Raw genomic sequence first — 22,253 nt, 5'->3', positions numbered from 1 at the left:
CGCACAAAGCTGTTCAAAAGATTCCGTTTCCTTAAACCCCACCTTTCGGTAGGATACTGTGTTCTGATTGGTCAACTAACATAGTTTTGATTGGTTGTTCCGCACACAACTTCACGGTAAACTATGCGCTAGCATCTGTTTGGGGTGAATTATAGCTGCGTCCGAATACTGCATCGAATACTGCGTACTGGGTACTACATTTGAATTTGAACGTACTACTCGACCGTTAGAAAAGTACGTTCTATATAGTATGAATGTGGGTAGTATGAATGGAATTCGGACGTACTACGTCCGCCATGTTGACATTGTCACGTGACATACGTCGTCACAACAGCGCGTAAATTTAAAGAGCCCAATCTACTGAGCGAACATCGGTGATGTTTTTCGTTTTTCTTACCGCTTTCATCTGCGTTTTGTTATATACTGAGCTAGAGTTGATTAACCTTTAGGGGGCAATCTATTGCCGTTTTGACTTGGCTTAAATACAGCAACGAAGAAGATGTTAAATGAGATTAAATCCACCTGTGATCCTGTGACATGTGTATTGTTTGCTGCTGGTTCCTTCTGAGTAAATTTCCTCATCTTGACCTGATCTGTGTCTCTCAAGTTATTACATTTTTGGCGACGAGGATGAAAGCAAGGGAAAAGGAAGTTTTGAAAAGGTGAAAAAGCGGGATCTCTACAAGTGGGAGCTTTTGAAAAGAAGATGGCCAACATGGTAGGAACAGTCACACCATTTGATAGTCAACCGCAGTCTTGGGAAGAGTATTGTGAAATCTTGCAACATTTCTTTGAGGCAAATGAGATTACAGAAGCAGCCAAGCAAAAAGCTATACTGTTGAGCACTGTAGGAAGTCAAACATACAGTCTATTGAGGAATCTATTGAGTCCAGTTAAACCAGGAACAAAGACTTTTGGAGAATTAGTGGAGTTACTGAAAGAGCATTTTAATCCAAAACCTAGTGAGATTGTACAACGGTTTAAATTCAATTCAAGATCAAGAGAAGAGGGGGAAAGTGTTCTTGAGTATGTGGCAGTATTAAGGAAATTGGCTCATGATTGTAATTATGGAGAAAAATTGACAGAGATGCTGCAGGATAGACTGGTATGTGGAATAAATGATGACCGTATTCAACGTAGACTGCTGGCATTTGACAGTTAACATTTGAGAAGGCGTTGAAAATAGCTCAAGCATTGGAAACAGCCAATAAAGATGTAAAGGATTTGCAAGTTCAGCGTTCAGAAACATCTGTTTCAATGAGAGTGCATAAAACGTCAGTAAAACAAGATAATCAAGGTAGAGCATGTTACAGATGTGGGAATTTGCAACATTTAGCCAATGAGTGTAGATTTATTTCAGAGAAATGTCACAAATGTGGGAAACAAGGACATATAATGAAAGTATGTAGATCAAAAAGTTCCATCAGAGAAACAACCTTTCAAGGGGGAGAAAGACGCAAGCAAGTTGCGGCCAGAGGCGGACAGAGATCACATTATGTCAGCAGAGATGAAAAAAGTGAATCTGATGAAGAAGGTATTTTTACAGTGTACAGTTTGAAGGAGACAGAGATTCCTAAGGTGGCTCCTCTAACTATCACATTGACTGTAACTGATTCAAACATACCTTTTGAAGTGGATACAGGCTGTGGTGTGACTGTAATGAATGGGTCAAATTTTTCTAAATTGTGGGAAGAACATAAAAATCCAGAATTAAAGACCTGTTCTTTGAAGTTAAAAACTTATACTGGCCAAGCCTTACCAGTGTTGGGTTCTGCACAAGTGGTTGTTAGACACAAGGGAACAATGAAGGAATTGCCAGTAGTGGTAGTGCCGGGAACAGGACCTAATTTATTGGGCAGAGGGTGGATCAAGGAACTGGGCATGAAATGGGAGGCCATACACAAGATTCAAGGGGTTGGAAATTTAACCTTGCCTGACTTACTCAGTAAACATGCAGAATTGTTTAAAGAGGAGTTGGGTGAATTGAAAGGTCCACCAGCAAAGATTTATGTGGACAAAGAAGCCATTCCCAGATTTTTCAAAGCCAGACCAGTTCCTCATGCAATGAAAGCGAAGGTGGAAGTTGAAATAGAACGCCTGTTAAGAGAAAACATCATAGAACCTGTTAAACATTCTGAATGGGCTGCACCTGTAGTGCCAGTTTTAAAGCCTGATAATACAGTAAGACTGAGTGGTGATTACAAGCTAACAGTAAATCGAGTTTCAAAGTTGGAACAGTATCCCATTCCTCGATTAGATGATCTTTTTGCAACATTGTCAGGAGGGCAGAAGTTCACCAAATTGGATATGAGTCACGCTTACCATCGGATTGCATTAGATGCAGAGTCCAAGAAATATGGCACAGTGAATACTCATAAGGGGCTGTTTACTTACCGTGTGTTACCCTTTGGAGTTTCTTCTAGTCCTGCTATCTTCCAAAGGACCATTGAGGGAGTACTGCAAGGTCTTCCTTATGTGGCAGTTTTCCTGGATGACATCTTGGTGACCGGTCGCAATGATGGCGAGCATCTCCAAATGCTGGCTAGGGTATTGGAAAGGTTGCAGGAAGCAGGACTGCGTTTGAAACGGAGTAAATGTACTTTCATGGAAAAAGAGGTAATGTTCTTGGGTCATAAAGTTGATGAGACTGGCCTACACCCAGTAACCGAAAAAGTGACTGCTATTCAAAGTGCTCCCTCGCCAAATACTGTGACTGAGTTGAAGGCCTATTTGGGACTATTAAACTACTATAACAAATTTTTGCCCAACTTGTCTACTGTTTTAGCCCCAGAGCACAAGATGCTGCGAAAGGAGGCAAAATGGCACTGGGGTGGAGAACAAAAAGCTGCCTTTGTTCAGTCTAAAAAAATGCTCCAATCAGTAAAAGTTCTGGTCCATTATGACCCCCAGAAGGATGTGTTGTTATCATGTGATGCTTCTCCTTATGGCTTAGGTGCAGTTCTTTCTCATAAGATGCCAGATGGTAGTGAAAGACCCATTGGATTTATGTCACGGACATTGAATCAAGCTGAGCGGAATTATTCGCAGTTGGACAAGGAAGGATTGGCTGTAATGTTTGGCTTACAATGCTTCCATAAGTATTTGTATGGTCGGAAGTTTACCATCGTTACAGATCATAAACCCTTGTTGTCTTTGTTTAACGAGTTAAAATCTGTTCCCCAAATGTCATCTCCTAGGATCCAGCGATGGGCAGTAACATTAAGAGCATATGAATATAACATTATCTACAAACCTGGCAAGGATTATGTGTGGTGGCCAAAGATGGACCAGGATGTGGAAAGGTTAGTTAAAACCTGTCGTATCTGTCAAGAACATAGAAACGTTCCTGCTGTGGCTCCACTTCATCCTTGGAATTGGCCAGAAAAACCATGGCAAAGACTGCATGTGGATTATGCAGGACCCTTCATGGGGAAAATGTTCTTGATCTTGATTGATGCACATTCAAAATGGATAGATGGGTATCCTGTGAACTCCGCTACATCTGCTGTAACCATTGAATGTTTGCGTACTAGCTTCAGTAACCATGGACTACCGGAACTAATTGTATCAGATAATGCTACTTGCTTTGTGAGTGCTGAATTCAAAGAGTTCCTGAAAAAAAATGGAGTACGACATGTTACTTCTGCACCCTATCATGCTTCCAGTAATGGGTTAGTAGAACGGGCTGTACAAATTGTTAAAGGCATGTTAAAAAAATGTGTTGAAGGAACAATGGCAACTAAATTGGCTCGAGTGTTATTCAGTTATAGGATTACTCCTCAGACCACCACAGGACTTTCTCCAGCTGAACTGTTGCATGGACGGAAATTACGATGTTCTTTGGACTTTATACATCCCGATTTAACTGTGAAGATTCAGGAACAACAACAAAAGCAAAAAGTCCATCATGACAAAAAGGCCCATGAACGTAGCTTGAGTGTTGGAGATCCAGTACTTGTTCGGAATTTTACTTACGGACCGAAATGGATTCCGGGACATATTGAGACGGTGACTGGACCACTTTCTTATAAAGTGATGTTGGGTGATGGGAGAGTGGTCCGAAGACATGTGGATCAAATTCACGCCGGACAGAAATTGCTTGTTAACCTTTAAGAGGAGGCTTTGGACCATAAATCTCCTGATTTGGATTTTTCTGATAACTCAGCTGATGTAGTGGCTAAAGAGACTGATGAAAAAGAAACTGTGGACATTTCCAGCGGGACTAATCCTCTTGAAGTAAGTGGGGAGTCTGCTCAACCTGGTGAGATAACCACTGAATCACTGACACAATCCTTCAGCCCTGTTGTGAGACGGTCACAAAGAACCAGGAAAGTGCCTGGTCATTTAAAAGATTATGAACTGAATTGAAAAAAAAAACATAGAAAAAAGAAAAGTTGAAAAAATGTATATTTTTTGAATTATATTGTAACATGATTGTTGTATTGTGATTTATGGAGAAATATTGTACACTTGGGGGGAAGGAGATGTTATATACTGAGCTAGAGTTGATTAACCTTTAGGTGGCAATCTATTGCCGTTTTGACTTGGATTAAATACAGCAAAGAAGAAGATGTTAAATGAGATTAAATCCACCTGTGATCCTGTGACATGTGTATTGTTTGCTGCTGGTTCCTTCTGAGTAAATTTCCTCATCTTGACCTGATCTGTGTCTCTCAAGTTATTACATTTTTTATGTCGTTTGAATTAACAATTCAAAGCAGGCGTCGGTCAGCTGTTCGCAGATCATGCCTTCGTTGACAGCTTGTAAATCCTTTACTAAAATAAATTTAGCTTTTAATTTTCTACCTCAGAATAACAGCAGCTACAGCTGTGAACAGAATGACAGACTGATTTTATGTAAGGATATAAAGTAATTTATTGTAATAAATAAATACAAATAAAATTACACAAAACGAACAGATTAATAAACTTGAATGAATGCTTAGACACACATACACATAAATACACACAAATACATTATAGAAATTAACACAGAAACACACACACATCACAATATATACATACATAATATATACATTATAGACAATATACACACATATATAAATATATATAGTTAGATATAGATATATCAGCAAAAAAATGTGTAACCAATTGAAATTTTATTCTAAAAAACAAAAACTACATATTTACAGACTGTGAACAGCATCATACAGACTGCTGTCACTGGCCTTCGACATCCAAGAGCTGCATAACATTGTGCACAGAATGAGCAGGTCTGTCATGGGGATTTTGAGGAGGCTGATTGCCTTCTCCACCACAGATGACCTGGAGGCAGTGGAAGCAGCTTTTCATCTGGTAGCTGACACAATAGATGGCTGTCACATACAAACTGAACCTCCAGCAAGTGAAGCCCAATGTTATTTCAACAGGAAGTGGTTTCATTCTGTTCAGCTGCAGGTCACCACCATGGTAAGTACCTTGATATCTTTGTTGAGTATCCCGGGTCTGTGTATGATGCCAGGGTGCTGAAGAACACTGGAGGCCTATCCACCTGCAGGAAAACACATCCTGGGAGATGGTGTGCGTGTCCTTGTGTGAGTGTTCATCTGCCTTATCACAGCAGACAGAGAGCCTGAACACAATCCTGCACAGCTTTGATTCAACACCAATGATGCTCGTGCACAGAACATTGTTGAGAGAGCCTTCAGATGATGAAGACCAGCTGTGTTCCATCTTCTTCAAGGCCCTGGAAGTGAGTTCTGCCTTTGTGCAGATGTTGTTGCATGCTGTGCAGTGCTCCACAACCTCCGTCTTCTGAATGAGGACATTGCTGATCCAGAAGTTGTGGAGGATCATGACGATGATACACTGGAACCCCAAAACACAGAAGTCAGCACAGAAGAGCATGTGCGGGACAAATGGACCACAGCTGTGTCACAGCAGACGACCGTGTGCAGCTCTTCAAGAGCAGGATTACCTTTAGGACAATTGAACAGGTTAAGACTCTGCAAAGCAGTTCATGTTCTCATAGTGCTATTGTTTAAGCTTGTGTAAGTTGTGAAGGTCATTTTAAGACTGTCAAATCAAGATATACATATATTAGTTATTTAAGAAATATAAATACTATAAAATCACATAAATATGTATAATACACATGTAAGTATTTAAATTTAAACGTGTGTGTGTATTTATATATACACATAAATATATTACACTCATAACTGGGAATTCATATTACAGTTGAAAATGAAAATTTTACAATTTGAAAATCTAGAAACATATCACATAACATATCATACCAACATATTTACAACAAGTTTCATTTTATAATATGTATTACTTTATCCCTGGGTTATATTTTTGAATTCCACTTTTTTTCACTCATTTTTGATTCCCAAATTTAAAGTCCTCCTCTACAGTTACTGAAATGAAGCTGCTGAAGTTTATTTTCCTGACATTATTATAGAAACGTCTTAAGAAATTCCCTTTTGCTGTTGCTTTAAGCTCTATTATACTACTTTATGAAAATGTTAATGTGGTTTTGTCTGAAGCTTTGTGCTCTTATCCATGTAGAAATGAAAAATAAATAAATAAATACATAAAGAGAATAATTTGTATGGGTATTTCTCTAAAGTGTGGCACCCATTCTTAAGACAACATTCTTCAGATGTTAAAAAAACAACTGGAAACTGCTACAAAATCAGTGCACACAACTGCTTAAGAAATTATTTGCTATTAAGTACTTTGCAACTGACAAAATAGCAACTGGAAATACCTGGAAATTCATATTATAATAAAAAAAACAGCATAAATCAGTGATGATTCTAACATAAATACATGTAAAGAGTGTGTGTAGTTAAGATTAATTTTCATTTATATACTTACTGAATTACGCTTTCCAGTGAATAGGGTTTCATAAGTGGATGAGAACAAAATTGTGTTCATCAGTCTCTGTAACATCAGAACAGGATTCACACATTACTGACGATTTACGATCAAACTCAGGCACCTATTAACAATAGTTTGCCTTGTAAGATATCCAACATTTTTTTATCAAAATATCAACACTAGTAAAATGTAAATTAACTCGTTTCAATTACTTACAATTTTGTAACTGTATATCATTAAATTACTTAACGAGCCGTCTGTAGAAAGCAGCCTTAACAAGCTGAGGCACAGCCTCTGATCGATAAAGATTATTAAACATATTTTTTAACTCAATTTACAAAATAGTCTCATCAGTTTACAATGTGTAAAACTTTAACAAATCAGTCGTTTACTTGGATTATGTTAAACAAGTACACTTTAACCACAATGAACAGCGTTTATCCATAAGGTACTTACACTTCAAAACAGCGGCGTCACGATCCTCCGATTTTCAGTTATTTTCGAATATGAGTATGACGAGCCCTCTCCCGGTGCCTCATGGGATAGAGAAGTGTCCATCCTATGCATACTATGGAATTTGGCCGGCAGTAGTAGGCCATCCGGGTACATCTCGCCTACTGTTTTTCGAATACTGAGAATTCGGACATACTACTTGCTTCGCATACTGTTTTTCGCCTACTATATAGTATGGAAGTATGCGATTTCGGACGCGGCTTGTGTCTTATTCCTCTCATCGCGAAGCAAACAGTAAAATAAAAAACTTGAACAGTCTTGCTGCTTTTTCTTCTGTGTGGGTGTATTCAAGCCGCGCGCTTCAGTTTGAATCTGAATAGCGCGTTCCGCGCGGGGGCGTGGTCACATTAAATATAACGAAGGGAGACATGAAAAACAGACATCGCGTTGTTTTCATATGGATTACTATATCAAAGAATATTTTTGGCAGCACTTGTTTAGTTTTAAAGTAGACATATCAAGCTTTCTATAGATATCTCTCTCATGTCTCTTCACCGAGTTACAGTTCATTTTAATGACGTGTTTGTAAAAGACAAAGGCTGCAGACAGCACACATACGTCTATGACACATACGGATAAGACGCTCGGGAGAAAACAAACACATAACTTCATAATCATACTTCGCGTTGTGATTCGGAGATGCTCGTTGGTCTAAATAAAATTGGTAATGAACCCTCTTTTATGGCCAAACGCTTTGAAAATCCCGCCTTGTACTCTTCCAGATTAGAAAAGCAGTCATCAGTGAAAGGGATTTGTTGTACTGCTCTGGTAATGTGGTAAAACGGAATTTTAGCCATTGGTTCTTCTGATCGTCATTCTTTGGCAGTGAAAATAAAACAAACTTGCCTTTACAATTAAAAACACACTGTCTCCTGACGGTAGGCGGAGATTATTATGCAAAGTGCTCCTAGTGACGTACATAGAGATGGGCAAAAGATTTAAAATCTATAACGACTCGTTTCAGCGAGTCGACTCCTTACTTTAGAAGCCAATAACTTTATAAATCGTGTACTTTTTGGTTTAATTACTTTGCACATTGTTTACACTGATGGACAGCTACATCATACACTGTAATACAGGTAATTTTTGATTTCCCATCTGTGTGGCTCTTTAATATAAGTACAGGCTAATCAAGGGAATTTGTTTAAAAGTAAACTGGGACTACTGTACTAGTTATTATATCATTAGATTATTATTCTTATATCGTCACTGCACATTAGCAACTCACCAGGAAAATGAACAATCTCAGACACCTTGGTCCACGTATCATTTTTATTTTATTTTTTAATCATAGATTGTTGCAAACCCGCCACAGCAACAATCCTAACTCGTCCACTTAAAAAAAAAATGGCTACCGGCATTCAACCGAGGGGAATTCCTCAAGTGTGTTTCAAAATATCAAACAAGTAACACCTGTAGTGGGTGTTGTTAAATAAAAGACGCTACGAAAAGCTAGGATTAAAGTCTAAAACCTGACTAACAAATCAATATGGACTAATGCGATTTCATAAACGACAATTTCACGCAATTTTACTAATTCGATCCAGGTCCAGTTAGTCAGGATTATTTGATGTGCACGCTTATTCTTAAAGCAGCTTAATGTAAGATTTATCATGGATCAAATCGATCCAGCATGGCAAACAACGATTTTATTTTTGTGCTGTTGTATGCATTTGAGATGTTGTGTTGTCCTCTGTCCACAACTGACATCTCCGGTTTAATTTTAATCTGTAAATATTAGAAAGTCATGCAGATTGAACGAGAGCTCGCTGCTGCGCGCATGCGCGGTAAACAGATGGAACGCAATACAATAATAATAATTATTATGCAATAATTCTGAATAAAATATTCATTCTGCTAAAGTATTTGTTGTTGGACATTAAATCTGACACATGTAGAATTTTAATCCTACATATAAATTAATTGTTATCATAGCAATAACTACATCAAAGCTGCTAAGGGACCTCCAACTGCTCCTGGAGAGCTGCCATCCTGCAGGCTTCAGTTCCAACCCTGCCCCATCACACTTGTCTGTAATTATTAAGTAGCCCTTGATTAGCTGGTTCAGGTGTATTTGATTGGGGTGGAGCTGAAATATAAAGGATATGCCTAGGTACAGTACTCTCACTAGTGTTTTCTAGAGAATTCTGTATATTTGTAGGTTTTGTATGTCATCTGAGGGTGTTAAGTTTGGTTATGACACTGATATTTGACTAAAATATTTGATTTTGATGTTGAAGTTTGATGTGTGTATATTTTGGTGTGAGATTGTTTTTATAACTGTGAGTAAATGGTTCATTTCATGAATTGTGTATTAGCTACTGAGAAAACTGCAATCAAAAATGTGTTCTTTAAACAAAAACAATATCTTCCCCTTGCAACGACATCATGTTTTTCATTTAAAGCAACCTGTCATTTAATGATTAATCAACTGAGAGTCACACCCTACATTTGAGTCAACAAATCCGCCCTGTTTTGTGAGCTATCAGAACAGGTGTGCCCATTTAACAACACAATCACGGGCACAATATACTACATTGTCTTCATTTACTCAACACAAAAGAACAAATGATGTTACGCAGGATATCCTCAGTCACCACTTTTTTACATTGTGAGAAAAAAGATTAATGTAACTGGTGGGTGCAGCTGTTAATCCCTAACATTCTGTTTAGTTTTAATGAATTCACTATGAATTCACTGGGTGGCAGGATAAGCCCATGTCAATGGCAAAAGCCCGTAGGCGAGACTGGAATTGGTTCTACTTATAGGGAGCCTCTAATATTATTACTGTCAAATTTGGTTTAAGAAAAGTTTTCTGTCCTGAAATAAGATGAATAAATACATGCGTCTTTGCAAACAGATATGTGGGAAGTCATGGCCTAGTGGTTAGAGAGTTTGACTCCTATCCCTAGGGTTGTGGGTTTGAGCCTCAGGCCGGCAATACCATGACTGAGGTGCCCTTGAGCAAGGCACCAAACCCCCAACTGCTTCCTGGATGACACAGCATAAATGTGACAAATTCTGAGTATGGGTCATCAATACTTAGCTGTATTTCACTTCAGTGAATATTAGCAGGGACTGATATTGTAAAGGTATAAGTTAAAGCTAGTTTTCAATGATTATTTGGGTCAGTTACACTTTTCACTTAATAAAAAAGACAAAGTGCTTGATGCATTCAATTAAAAAAAAAAAATATCTTACGAAAGATTTGAGTGGGAGTGACTGCAGAGCTGTGCATATCACAATAACCAATTCCTGTAACATTTTTGATAAACATCAAATGTTAAAATGTGTATAGAATAATTAAAAAAAACATGTAATTTATATATAGGTGAATATCATTAAATCTTTCTTTAGTTGGTTATTCATACATTGTGCCCTGCTTGTTAATGAAAAGTGGGTTAATTATAGAGATAATCCTTAATTTTTAACTCAATGTGTGAGTTCCAAAAGCGATAGAGTGAAAATGTGAAATGTGAAAAATGTTCTGTCTTTGTCTGTGGACTTTTGCTCCAGTATTTGTAAGATAAAGTTAGCCTTTCTGACAGAGGGGAAATGTATTTCTGCATAGTAATAGCATGGAACTACTTCTGCTAAAAAGCTTATAAATTTGGCTATGGTATATTTAGTACTGTAGATTGCTACAACACAAAGTATAGTGGACTTGTAGTACAAGGGTTTTAAATAATGCTGAAATCTTTTTCATCAACTTACGGATACAAAGCCTTGTTTTACAAATACAGTTTTAAGTAATCAATTTGAAGGGGTGAAACTTTGAGATATATATTTAAATATAAAATAATATATATATATTTATAATGTTCAATTTCTGAGGTGTTCATATAACCACTGGTGAAAAATAAGTGGACATCAAGCCAAATGAGAATTCAGAATCATACAAATGCACCACAACATTTTTTTTTTTCAGTTTCAGTTCTCTCTTTCTTCTCAACACGTTCAACGTAATAAACACCATTACCATGTTTGTTCCAGAACCAAGTAATCGTTGGCAACACTAGCAACTAGTGTTTCTCTGTAAAATACTTATTGTAGCAGCCCACGTCCTAGTAAACACTACTTCAAACACTGCTTCTAATTGTAGATAGATTGTAGCTTATTCCTTTGAAATCACAACACACTAAAGATAAGAATAAACCAGCTTCAAATGACAAATAAGTAAATACATACCCAGTTAGTGACAATCCAGCCACCACAAGAAGAAAGGTATTAACGTTTTGGAGGTATTTCATCATTTCTGATTTAGGTTTTGTGTCTTTAGTCACTCGGAGAACTGAATGTCTGATAGAGAGAAAAAAAAAAAACAGGAAAGGAATAGTGGGAGGAGTGTGCGGCCGTGGTGACACCATTTATTGTAGAAATGTTGAGTAAACATGCTTAACTGTAATAATTGTGCTAAGAGACAAATATATATATATATATATATATATATATATATATATATATATATATATATATATATATATATATTATTATTATTATTATTTATTTTTTTTTCACAGCAGGTATTGCACTCAAATTCTCTGTTTTCAGGGCTCTTAGGCTCAATGATTGGCATGGAACAGTCACCAATGGTAAGAAAAAATTCAGTGGTCCTCTGTTATCATCAGTGACACTTCTCTCTAACACAAGGTACCTTCTGCAGTGTTTCTTGGCAACATGTTCCACATGCACAGTGCACGTTCTCTGACCCTCCTGCAAGACATAACTTACAGGATCCTTTCGCTCAATCACGTTTGCACTCAACCATTTCTCCTGCCCCTCCTCTGAAATGTGGGATTCGTACTGGTTCTTCCTCCACAAAGGATATTATGACTCGTCTTCCTCGGTCATGTAGTTTCTTTTGTTCCTGCTGTTTGTCTTGAACTGACTTTGCTCAGGCTTCAACAGTGAAAAACGTGTTTGGATGTGACGTTTTATAAATAGCTCTGCTGGTGTTTTTCCTGTTACGGTATGAGGTTTAAGATCTGTAATATGGATTGCTCTGTAATAAGCACGTAAAATAAACTGGGTTCAACTAATATGTTTCCGTTGATGGATACGCATTCTGGATTCCCAGACATTACAACAATAGCGATAAAAAATAAAAATAAAAACCCTGGACAACCGATTCACTCTTGATCAAAGTGAATGACTTGGGTGCTGATAGCGGGCGCGCACTGATGAGACCTGAACAGCACACGTTAATTAAACACATTAAGCTTTTACAGTTAAACATTTAAGAGCCAGAGGATGCGAGCTCGCGCGCGCAGTGAGAATTGTGCGTGCGCTCAACCAAAGCGCGCCTCAGAACGCGCGAAAATATTAAGCTATCTGAAGTATTGTGTTTAATCGACAAAATTATGTCAAAATGCCCATTTTGGTAAGAATCCTACGGCAGATATAGCCGGCTGAACGTAGGCCTGTAACCTTAATATATATATATATATATATATATATATATATATATATATATATATATATATATATATATATATTCACTAAATGACTGAAAATCTTCAGTTATGCAACTAAAATACACTTGTGCTGGTACAATAAGCATGCATTTTGCATGTATGTTCATTTCTTCTAAAACACGGGCCACTGCTTTTAAAACATCTTGTTTACTACCACATTCAATAGACATCAGTTGTAATTGTTGCAACACTGGTCCTGCCAGGACCAAAAGTTCATTTTTCAGGAAATGTAATCTTTGCTAAACTGGTTTTGATTGGCACACCCTGGTGCAACCCTCATAGTGGCTAGGGACCTTTTAGAGTGTAAACCTTACAAAACTCATGCTCTGTTAGAGCATTAATAGAAACCCAGCTCAACAGCCCTTTTCTGTTGCAGTTTAGGTGTACATTTAAATAAGGTGTAGTTATTCAGGGTAAATTTTATTTTATTTTTGTCTTGATTTTGGCCCTTATCTTGATGGTAAATTTTAGGTGGCCATTGTTTTGTTTTTGTTTTTTTAAGTGCACACTGTTTTACCAGTTAAACCCCATACCTAAAAAGAAGTGATGCTTTGTATTTGTGCATACAATGAATGACATCACGTACTGTATGACTAAATTAACTTCTTTTTTTTTTTTTGCTTAGTATTGATCATCTCTTTCACTTCCACTTGAGTTGTGTGTATATAATGCATATGTAAGGTAACAGTGCAATACATTTTATCATATTATTACTTTTAATAATAATTTGACAATATCTGACTACAGATTCTGTAGTAAACTTGGATTAAATGGGAGGGGAAATCCTGCCCATAAGAAGCTAGGATAAAATACTGATGTGCATTTACTAAAGTATTCAGGAACTGAATAAATTACTGCTAAATAATAAATATAACAGCATAGCTTTAATAACAAACACAACAAACAAAAAATAGATTACCTTAGATAAAGTTTGATTAATAGGCTATAGAACCAGCTTGGGCACATGACTAATTTTAATGTTTTTGAAAGAAGTTTTTATGCTCATCAATCCTGCACTTATTTGATCAAAATACATACATACATACACATACATACAAACACACACACACACACACATATATATATATATATATATATATATATATATACTGTACTGTATGTTTTTTCTGTATTGTTGATCAAATAAATGCAGGCTTGGTTAGCATAAGAGACTCATTTTGCCCTTCCAAAATAGGACACAACTAGAAATCAGTGGTTTAGTTGTATTTACAACACTGTTCTAGAACAGTTCAACCCAAATATTCAGATGTGTGCAGAGCATTTTACGGAGGATAAGGACTGATTCTTGTGAGAGTAGTCCAATATGCCAGCGTCTGTTTCTATAAAGTGGGACAGTTCCACCTTTGCAAGGACAGTGTGGCACTTCTGTCACTCAGTGTACATTACATTTATTCATTTAGCCGACGCTTTTATCCAAAGCGACGTACAATTGCTATATATGTCAGAGGTTGCACACCTCTGGAGCAACTAGGGGTTAAGTGTCTTGCTCAGGGACACATTGATGCCTCACAGTGGATTCAAACCTGGGTCTCTCACACCAAAGGCATTTGTCTTATCCACTGTGCCAACACCACCCAGTGTAGAGTAATTGGTAGAACTTGTTGTTTATCGTTTCTTTGATCACAAATGCAGACACGGTTTTATGTTTACACAGCGCGATATGCAACACGTCACAAACTAGAGGCATTTGGCCAATCACAACGCAATGGCATAAACCTTGATGCATTTCAGAAAGGTAATAGTTTCAATGCCGAAATTTCTCTTAATAGAGGAGAAACAATAATGTACAGTATGTGGAAAATAATGTGTTTTTTGAACCTTAAACCACATAAACACACTGCATTACACCAAATACACAACATTATATTATTTTTAGCAATGTTATATGATCCCATTAAAAATAGTAATGTGTCCAAACGTTTTAACAGTAGCCTAGTAAAAATACTGTATACAAAATGTAAAATTAAAAACATGGGTCGATTATCACATTTTCACAACAGTACAAACATCAAATGTTCATTAAGTTGCTAGTTCCAATTGGTCAATAAAAATGCACATTTATGATACATCATATTATTAGCTTGTATATATAATTTTTGTTCAGTTAGGTACACCCTGTAAGAAAAAATATGTGGGAAAACTGAAAAGGTACTAGTAATTTTCTGCTAGGATGTTATCTTATCTTCTTATGTTACTTTTATCATTTAAAATATTTTGTTTATATATTTCATAAATACACTTAGGTTAGGCAATGACATCGTCACACAATGACATCACAACGTAATTAAGCTATAAATCAATCTGCTTTTAGCAACTTCCCCTGGAAATTAATTGGCAACACTGGTGCTGAAATTGCGTGCTCATGAATCCTCTCATTTTATCACACAAAGTATAGACATTGTGTAGGATTCATTGCGCATATATTTATTGTGTTATAACAGAGCTTTAAGAGATCGTGATTAACTGAGATTGATAGTGATAATAAACGAAGCACTGCTCGTTGAGCTGGCTGTCAACGAGCTGGCTGTCTGGTGCACTATGAACAACCTGCAGCTTAACACGCTCAAAACAGTGGAGATGATCGTGGACTTCAGGAGAAACCCCCCTGTACTCCCCCCACTCACCATCATGAACTGTAGTGGAGTCATTCAGGTTCCTGGCCAACACTATCTCTCAGGACCTGAAGTGGGACATTCACATTGACTCCATAGTGAAAAAGGCCCAGCAGAGGTTGTACTTCCTTTCGCCAGCTGAGAAAGTTTAACCTGCCACAGGAGCTGCTGAAACAGTTCTACTCCACCATCATTGAATCCATCCTCTGCACTTCAGTAACTGTCTGGTTCAGCTCAGCTTCTAAATCTGACCACAGAAGACTACAGAGAGTAGTCCGGACTGCTGAGCGAATCATCGGTACAACCCTCCCTTCTATTCAAGAACTGTACTTATCCAGAGTGAGAAAAAGTGCTGTCAAAATCACTCTGGACCCCTCACATCCAACACACCCCCTCTTTGAACTGTTGCCATCTGGTAGACGCTACAGAGCACTGAGCACTAGAACAACCAGACACAGGACCAGTTTCTTCCCTCAGGCAATCCATCTAATGAACAATTGATAAATACTGCGAACACACTACACTTTATATTTATATACACATACACTTATTTATCTAACACACATACTTAGTATACACTTAAATTTTGCACATAATATACATGTACATACATAACTGCATTTTGTAATATACCTGCCTACAATTTTCAATTTGTATATTGTCATTCACTATCTACTTATTTGTATTTTTTATTCTTTTATTATGTGTTTTATGTTCTGTCGCTGTCATTCTGTTGTACTGCGGAGCTTCTGTCACGAAAACAAATTCCTCGTATGTGTAAACATACCTGGCAATAAAGCTTTTTCTGATCCTGATTCTCTCATTCTGCCATGCTAGCAGCCCATGCCTGCTTTTCTGTTAAATATAACAGTGGTTTGTGAACTTTGATGCTCAGCCTTAATAACAAATATATTATCTGGAGTGTTTATGATGGTATGTTGTGGAACTTTTTCATGTACTTGAAATGACAAGTCTAGCATGAGATTAAGCACTCCCGTTATAATCAGTGAAGCTGACTAAATTTTGAAAATAATCTCTTACTTGCATCGTACGTATATCTGTACTTCATTGTTTATTATGAGAATTTGCTAGAGTGTAGAATTCAGTCAGGAGCATGCACACTGAACAAAACGAGTGTTTCAGTGATGACTCATCTGAATGCTTCTGCATACATAAGCTCAACAGAATCTATTGTGATTGGTTATAATCAGCACCACTGTTTAAAAAAAAAAAGTAAAATAAAATATGCAACTTGAGCAGTTTAATCCCGCAGTGACACTTTTCATATATTTTTCACTCAAGTCAGTTTCTCTGAAGTGACTTAATTAGGGAGAGTAGGAGGGCAAGCCATCAAGAGTCCAAATTTGGAAAAAAGAAGAGGGTAAATAGAGATAAACAGGATCTCTATGCTATCACCCTACCTGTCAACATTAGTTTTTCCCGGGAGTTTCCCGTATTTCACATCCATCTCCTGGCCCCCTCCCGTTTTTGTTATTTCTCCCAGTCATTGTTACGAGATTTTCAGTTTCTGAGATTTTCAGGTTCAGTGGGCGGAGCAACATGAATATTTATGAGTTTCCCAGACATTTCGACCTTCATCGGGGTCCCCCGAGAGGTTTGTATCAGATTTAAGGCCATAAAAATCTTAAATGGTTACTGTGCATGAATACAATGTGCGATCAGTGCCCCAAGAGCACTCATACACACATTAATATAATGGACTCAAGCATGCTTACTGTACGGCTCCTGAAGAAAATGACAGAGCTTGTGTTTAAAACCAAAACACATTGGAATTAATAATTCACTGAAAACACAACACAAGTCTCTGTTCTGTCTGCAATCTCTGATGTCATCAGCCCGGTTCCCTTTACATTAGCGCTATTTTGGACGGATTGTTTGGATGCATTTGCTTACTGGATAATAGGACTGAAAACTTTCCTGGTTTAGTGGCTTAAAAATTTCTGATCACAAGCAGAGAAGCAAAATTGGGTTAAAGGGTTAGAATAGATAGGGTTAGATAGAAATTGTGCTTCAGAAATTTTGTATAAACCTAATGTATATGCATTTTCTTAAGAATTTTTTAAAGGTTAAAATTTGAAGTTTATTCTTTTATAAAACTCACACATGAAATTGTTAACCCTGGGTCAGACTAAACCCCAGATAACTCAATCCTTGGTTATCTGTGATCACGTTTCACACTGCTCATACTATACCTGGGGTTTACTGTTAATCCTGGCTATTCATTAACAGACGTTTCATTCTGTACATTCCTAAGCCCCGGGCTAACATTCTTATTTGCGGTGTCACTGCCATTGATTGGACAAACAGCAGGTAACCTGTTCGCACTGCTTTTCCTGCGTCAGTTATTAAAAAACAAAATGTTGCCACATAGGTCTGTCAGTCATTTACTTAAATGCTCTGTTATTTCTGAACGTGCCATCATATTTGTATTGAACAGACTTTTCTGACCCTAACTGTACGAATTATACTGTCTCCTCATCTCACCAGTTCACACACCTTCCATCTTTTGACATTTCTTATTTTTCCCTCACCGGCTGCTGTTTACACAACGTGTGTGTCTTGCTACTGATGCAGTAAGCGCAAGTTCAAGAGGCCCTGAGACAGGCAACCCGGAGATGGAGGAGAGTGTTCTTATAAGCTGAATGTTAATTAAGTTTTTTTTATGCAAACTTGAATATGAATAAGACACTCACAATGCTTGTTATGCAATTCCATTCAAAAGATGTTTATACATTTTTCTTATAATTTTTTACTTTAATACAGATGTGGTTTAATATACATTTTAGAAATCTGACAACTATGTCAACAAAAGATCACACTGTCAGAGATTATGGAAATACTCAAAATTTATACACATAAAAACATGATATCCCCCCTCACCCATTCTAAACATCTCTCTATAAAACCGTTTACACCTCCTGCTCTTCAAATCAGTGAGGATGATGTGTACCAGGTCTTCAGGAAGAACAAAAGAAGTTCATCCTGCAACATCTAGACCAAACAGGGACTTATGTGAGGATCCTGTTTGTGGACTTTAGTTTGGCTTTCAACACCATCATCCCAACAGCCCTCCAGATCAAACTGACAAAGTTCTCTGTTCCTAGCTCTATCTGTCAGTAGATCACCAGCTTTCTGACAGATAGGCAACAGCTAGTGAGACTGGGGAAATTCATCAAACAGCCGCCCCACCAACACTGGTGCCCCCCAGGGATGTGTTCTCTCCACTCTGCTCTTCTCCCCCTACACCAACGACTGCACCTCTAAAGACCCCTCTGTCAAGCTCCTGAAGTTTGCAGATGAGACTACAGTAATCTGTCTCATCCAGGACGGTGACGAGTCTGTTTACAGACAAGAGGTTGAGCAGCTGTCTGTCTGGTGCAGTCTTAACCACCTGGAGCTGAACACGTTCAAAACAGTGGAGATGATCGTGGACTTCAGGAGAAACACCCCTGCACTCTCCCCACTCACCATCATAGACAGTACTGTGGCGGCAGTGGAGTCATTCAGATTCCTGGGAACCAGCTTCTCTCACATTGTATTTATATTTACAATTTTTTTTCTCTGTGTTGTTGTTGTCATCTCTGTGTACTAAAAGCTTATGTCACTAAAAAAATGTTCTTGTATGCACAAGCATACTTGGCAATAAGGCCCTATCTGATTCTGCTTAATAGTATGTTTTGTACATAAAAGCACATAAAAACATCACAAAAAAGTAAATAATATACCATCAATGAAACCACAATGCTGACACAGAGGTATGTATAATTACAATAAAGTAATTTTGAGTGTTATTGCTATTAATATTATTTACATATAATATAAAAGTACATATGTGACCATTTTTTTGCAACAGCTCCAAGTCTCATGCACAGTGTATACGTTCACTTCTTTCTGATCTGATCTAGTCCAGTCAATTGCCATACAGGGATTAGTGAATGAGTTAAACTAGTGAGCGATTTCAGACAGTTTACTCCCAGACGCATTTTTGGAACCACATACTTCGACTAAGCAAGATTTGGGGTTAATCAACCGAAAGTTCAGGGTATAGCTAACAGTAAGTTAACCATGCTTTCTGGAATACACCCCAGGAGGCTAACCTTTGTATAAATCTTCATTTAGAGAAAACAACAAGAAGAATCAAAGTTATTCCATATGAAACCATGATGACATTGTTCACCGATTATTTTACTGCCAGTCTTTTTGCAGTCTTACTGACTTCCTTTTTGAAACTGTAAGTTTCTCTACCAAAATGGCAGGGCAGGTTAAAACATGGGTATCACATCACAAACCTTGCCCGTTTTAGCTAAAACTTAACTGAAACTTGAGTTCCCCAAATCATAAACTTTAAACAAGTTAAATTATTATAAAAACTTAAGGAATTGTTAAAAAAAAGGAACTCAAGGAGACTCTAATTCAGATGTGTGAGTATATGAAGATTTTAAAAACCACAAGCACATTTCAAAAGAATAATTACATACCCAGTTAGTGAGAAGCCAGTCAACGCAAGAAATAAATACAAATTTACTTTCATTATTCCTGCTTTAGGTTTTGCGGCTGTTATCACTGGAGGACCGATTGTCAGTCAGAACTTCAAACAATAATGTAGTGCAGACAAGGAAGGAGGGGCCAGGAAGGGGTAAGCAGTGTTTTGTGATGACAAAAATGTTTGGTGAGCACAGCAAGTTGTACTTACCTACAGTGTTCCTGTAGCTCAACTGGACAGGATATACACTCAATATGTTTTTCAGATAATGATTCCTGAGCCTACACAAAGTTTCTAGCATGAGCACAACCTTGTATTCAAAACGGAAGAGACTGTACCATCAAAACGATTCTGCATCTTAAGAAAACAGTGATCACCCTCATGTCAAACCCTCAAGGCTCATTTATCTTTGGAACACAATCTTTTGTATATAACACTATGCACAGTGTTGGGCAAGCTACTTGGAAAATGTAGTACTCTACAGTAAATGAAGCTTCACTACACTGAAGCTACCCCCCTGGGAAATGTAGCAAGCTAAGCTACGTCAACAGTAGCTTGCTACATCTAAGCTACTTTTAAAATTAAATTTTTATGTTGAACACGTTTTATTACAAGTCAGTTCTATCTCAGTGCTTAAAACTGTCAGTCAAACAGATAGGCAGGTGTAATTGTTTAGTTTAATAGTTTTTTGTGTTCCTTATCAATTTGCCAACAAAAACAATCAAAATACATGTAATTAACAATGTGCGCACAAGTAAGTGTATGCACTTTTTGCATGGGCATGCTTAATATACTGTAGGCCTTTGCAGAACAAAATGCAAGACCTCCAGACAGTACAAAAAAATGGCCAGACTGGCCCTTATGAAACAAAAATATATTGCAGTATATTGGAAAATATCAATTCAATTCAATTCAATTCAAGTTTATTTGTATAGCGCTTTTTACAAAACAAATCGTTACAAAGCAACTTTACAGAAAATTATGTTTCTACAATATTTAGTAGTAGCTAGTAGTTTGTGCACATTTGACAGGATTTTAGAAAAAATAAAAATAATAATAATAATAATACAAGACGTAGTCAGCTAGACGATGAACTATCAATATTATTAATTAAGTTATTATATGATTCAGTCACACATTTAGCAATAATTGTTAGTTCTGTTTGTTGATTCAGGGTTAGCATCATCTGAGGTCCTCTGAGGGTCAGCATCATCTTTTCTCAGGTGTTCTGGATCCAGACTGGAGCTTGTGTAAATCCTAGTTACCACGGGATGTAAATCCCATGGCGAAACATAGAAACAAAATACAGACATCATTAGCATAGCTGCTGATCCAACAAAGTAAAATTAGTTTAACCCAAGCTAATGAATAAAAAAGCACCTTTGATCAGATGCAACTACACTCACAATTTAAAAGATACATTATTTGAATGCTTGGCGAAAGAGATGTGTTTCTAATCTAGATTTAAACAGAGAGAGTGTGTCTGAACCCCGAACATTATCAGGAAGGCTATTCCAGAGTTTGGGAGCCAAATGTGAAAAAGCTCTACCTCCTTTAGAGGACTTTGCTATCCTAGGAACTACCAAAAGTCCAGCGTTTTGTGACCTTAGGGTGCGTGATGGATTGTAACGTGGTAGAAGGCTAGTTAGGTACACAGGAGCTAAACCATTTAGGGCCTTATAGGTAAGTAATGATAATTTGTAACTGATACGGAACTTAATAGGTAGCCAGTGCAGAGACTGTAAAATTGGGGTAATATGATCATATTTTCTTGACCTCGTAAGGACTCTAGCTGCTGCATTTTGGACTACCTGCAGCTTGTTTATTGACGAAGCAGGACAACCACCTAGAAGTGCATTACAATAGTCCAGTCTAGAGGTCATGAATGCATGAACTAGCTTTTCTGCATCAGAAACAGATAACATGTTTCGTAGCTTGGCAATGTTTCTAAGATGGAAGAATGCAGTTTTTGTAACATGGGAAATATGATTTTCAAAAGACAAATTGCTGTCTAATATAACACCCAGATTTCTGACTGTAGAGGAAGTAACAGTACATCCGTCTAGTTGCAGATTGTAATCTACAAGATTCTGTGTAGTGTTTTTTGGTCCAATAATTAGTATCTCTGTCTTATCCGAATTTAATTGGAGAAAATTATTTGTCATCCAATCTTTTACATTTTTAACACACTCTGTTAGCTTAGATAATTGGGAAGTTTCATCTGGTCTCGTTGAGATATATAGCTGAGTATCATCAGCATAACAGTGGAAGCTAATTCCG

The 22,253-nt window shown here is 37.3% G+C and overlaps 1 protein-coding gene across 4 annotated transcripts in view; it reads right to left on the bottom strand.

Moving 5' to 3' along the window:
• LOC128011636 (globoside alpha-1,3-N-acetylgalactosaminyltransferase 1) overlaps positions 1-20,117 on the bottom strand; it is a 49,975-nt gene extending 29,858 nt beyond the window's left edge. Inside the window, exons 1-2 of one of the 4 annotated variants that reach the window (XM_052594284.1) lie at positions 19,969-20,117; positions 11,551-11,661 (exon numbers count right to left, since the gene is read on the bottom strand). In XM_052594284.1, coding sequence (XP_052450244.1) covers positions 11,551-11,661; positions 19,969-20,021 — 164 coding nt within the window. In that variant the 5' untranslated portion in view covers positions 20,022-20,117. The remainder of the gene's footprint in view (positions 1-11,550; positions 11,662-19,968) is intronic. The other 3 variants (XM_052594291.1, XM_052594304.1, XM_052594331.1) reach the window with 3 other exon arrangements.
• Between the last annotated feature and the right edge of the window lie 2,136 nt (positions 20,118-22,253).

This window comes from Carassius gibelio, chromosome A5 (genome assembly GCF_023724105.1).
Source record: "Carassius gibelio isolate Cgi1373 ecotype wild population from Czech Republic chromosome A5, carGib1.2-hapl.c, whole genome shotgun sequence".
NCBI lineage: Eukaryota > Metazoa > Chordata > Actinopteri > Cypriniformes > Cyprinidae > Carassius > Carassius gibelio.
This window is presented reverse-complemented; position numbering and strand designations above follow the sequence as displayed.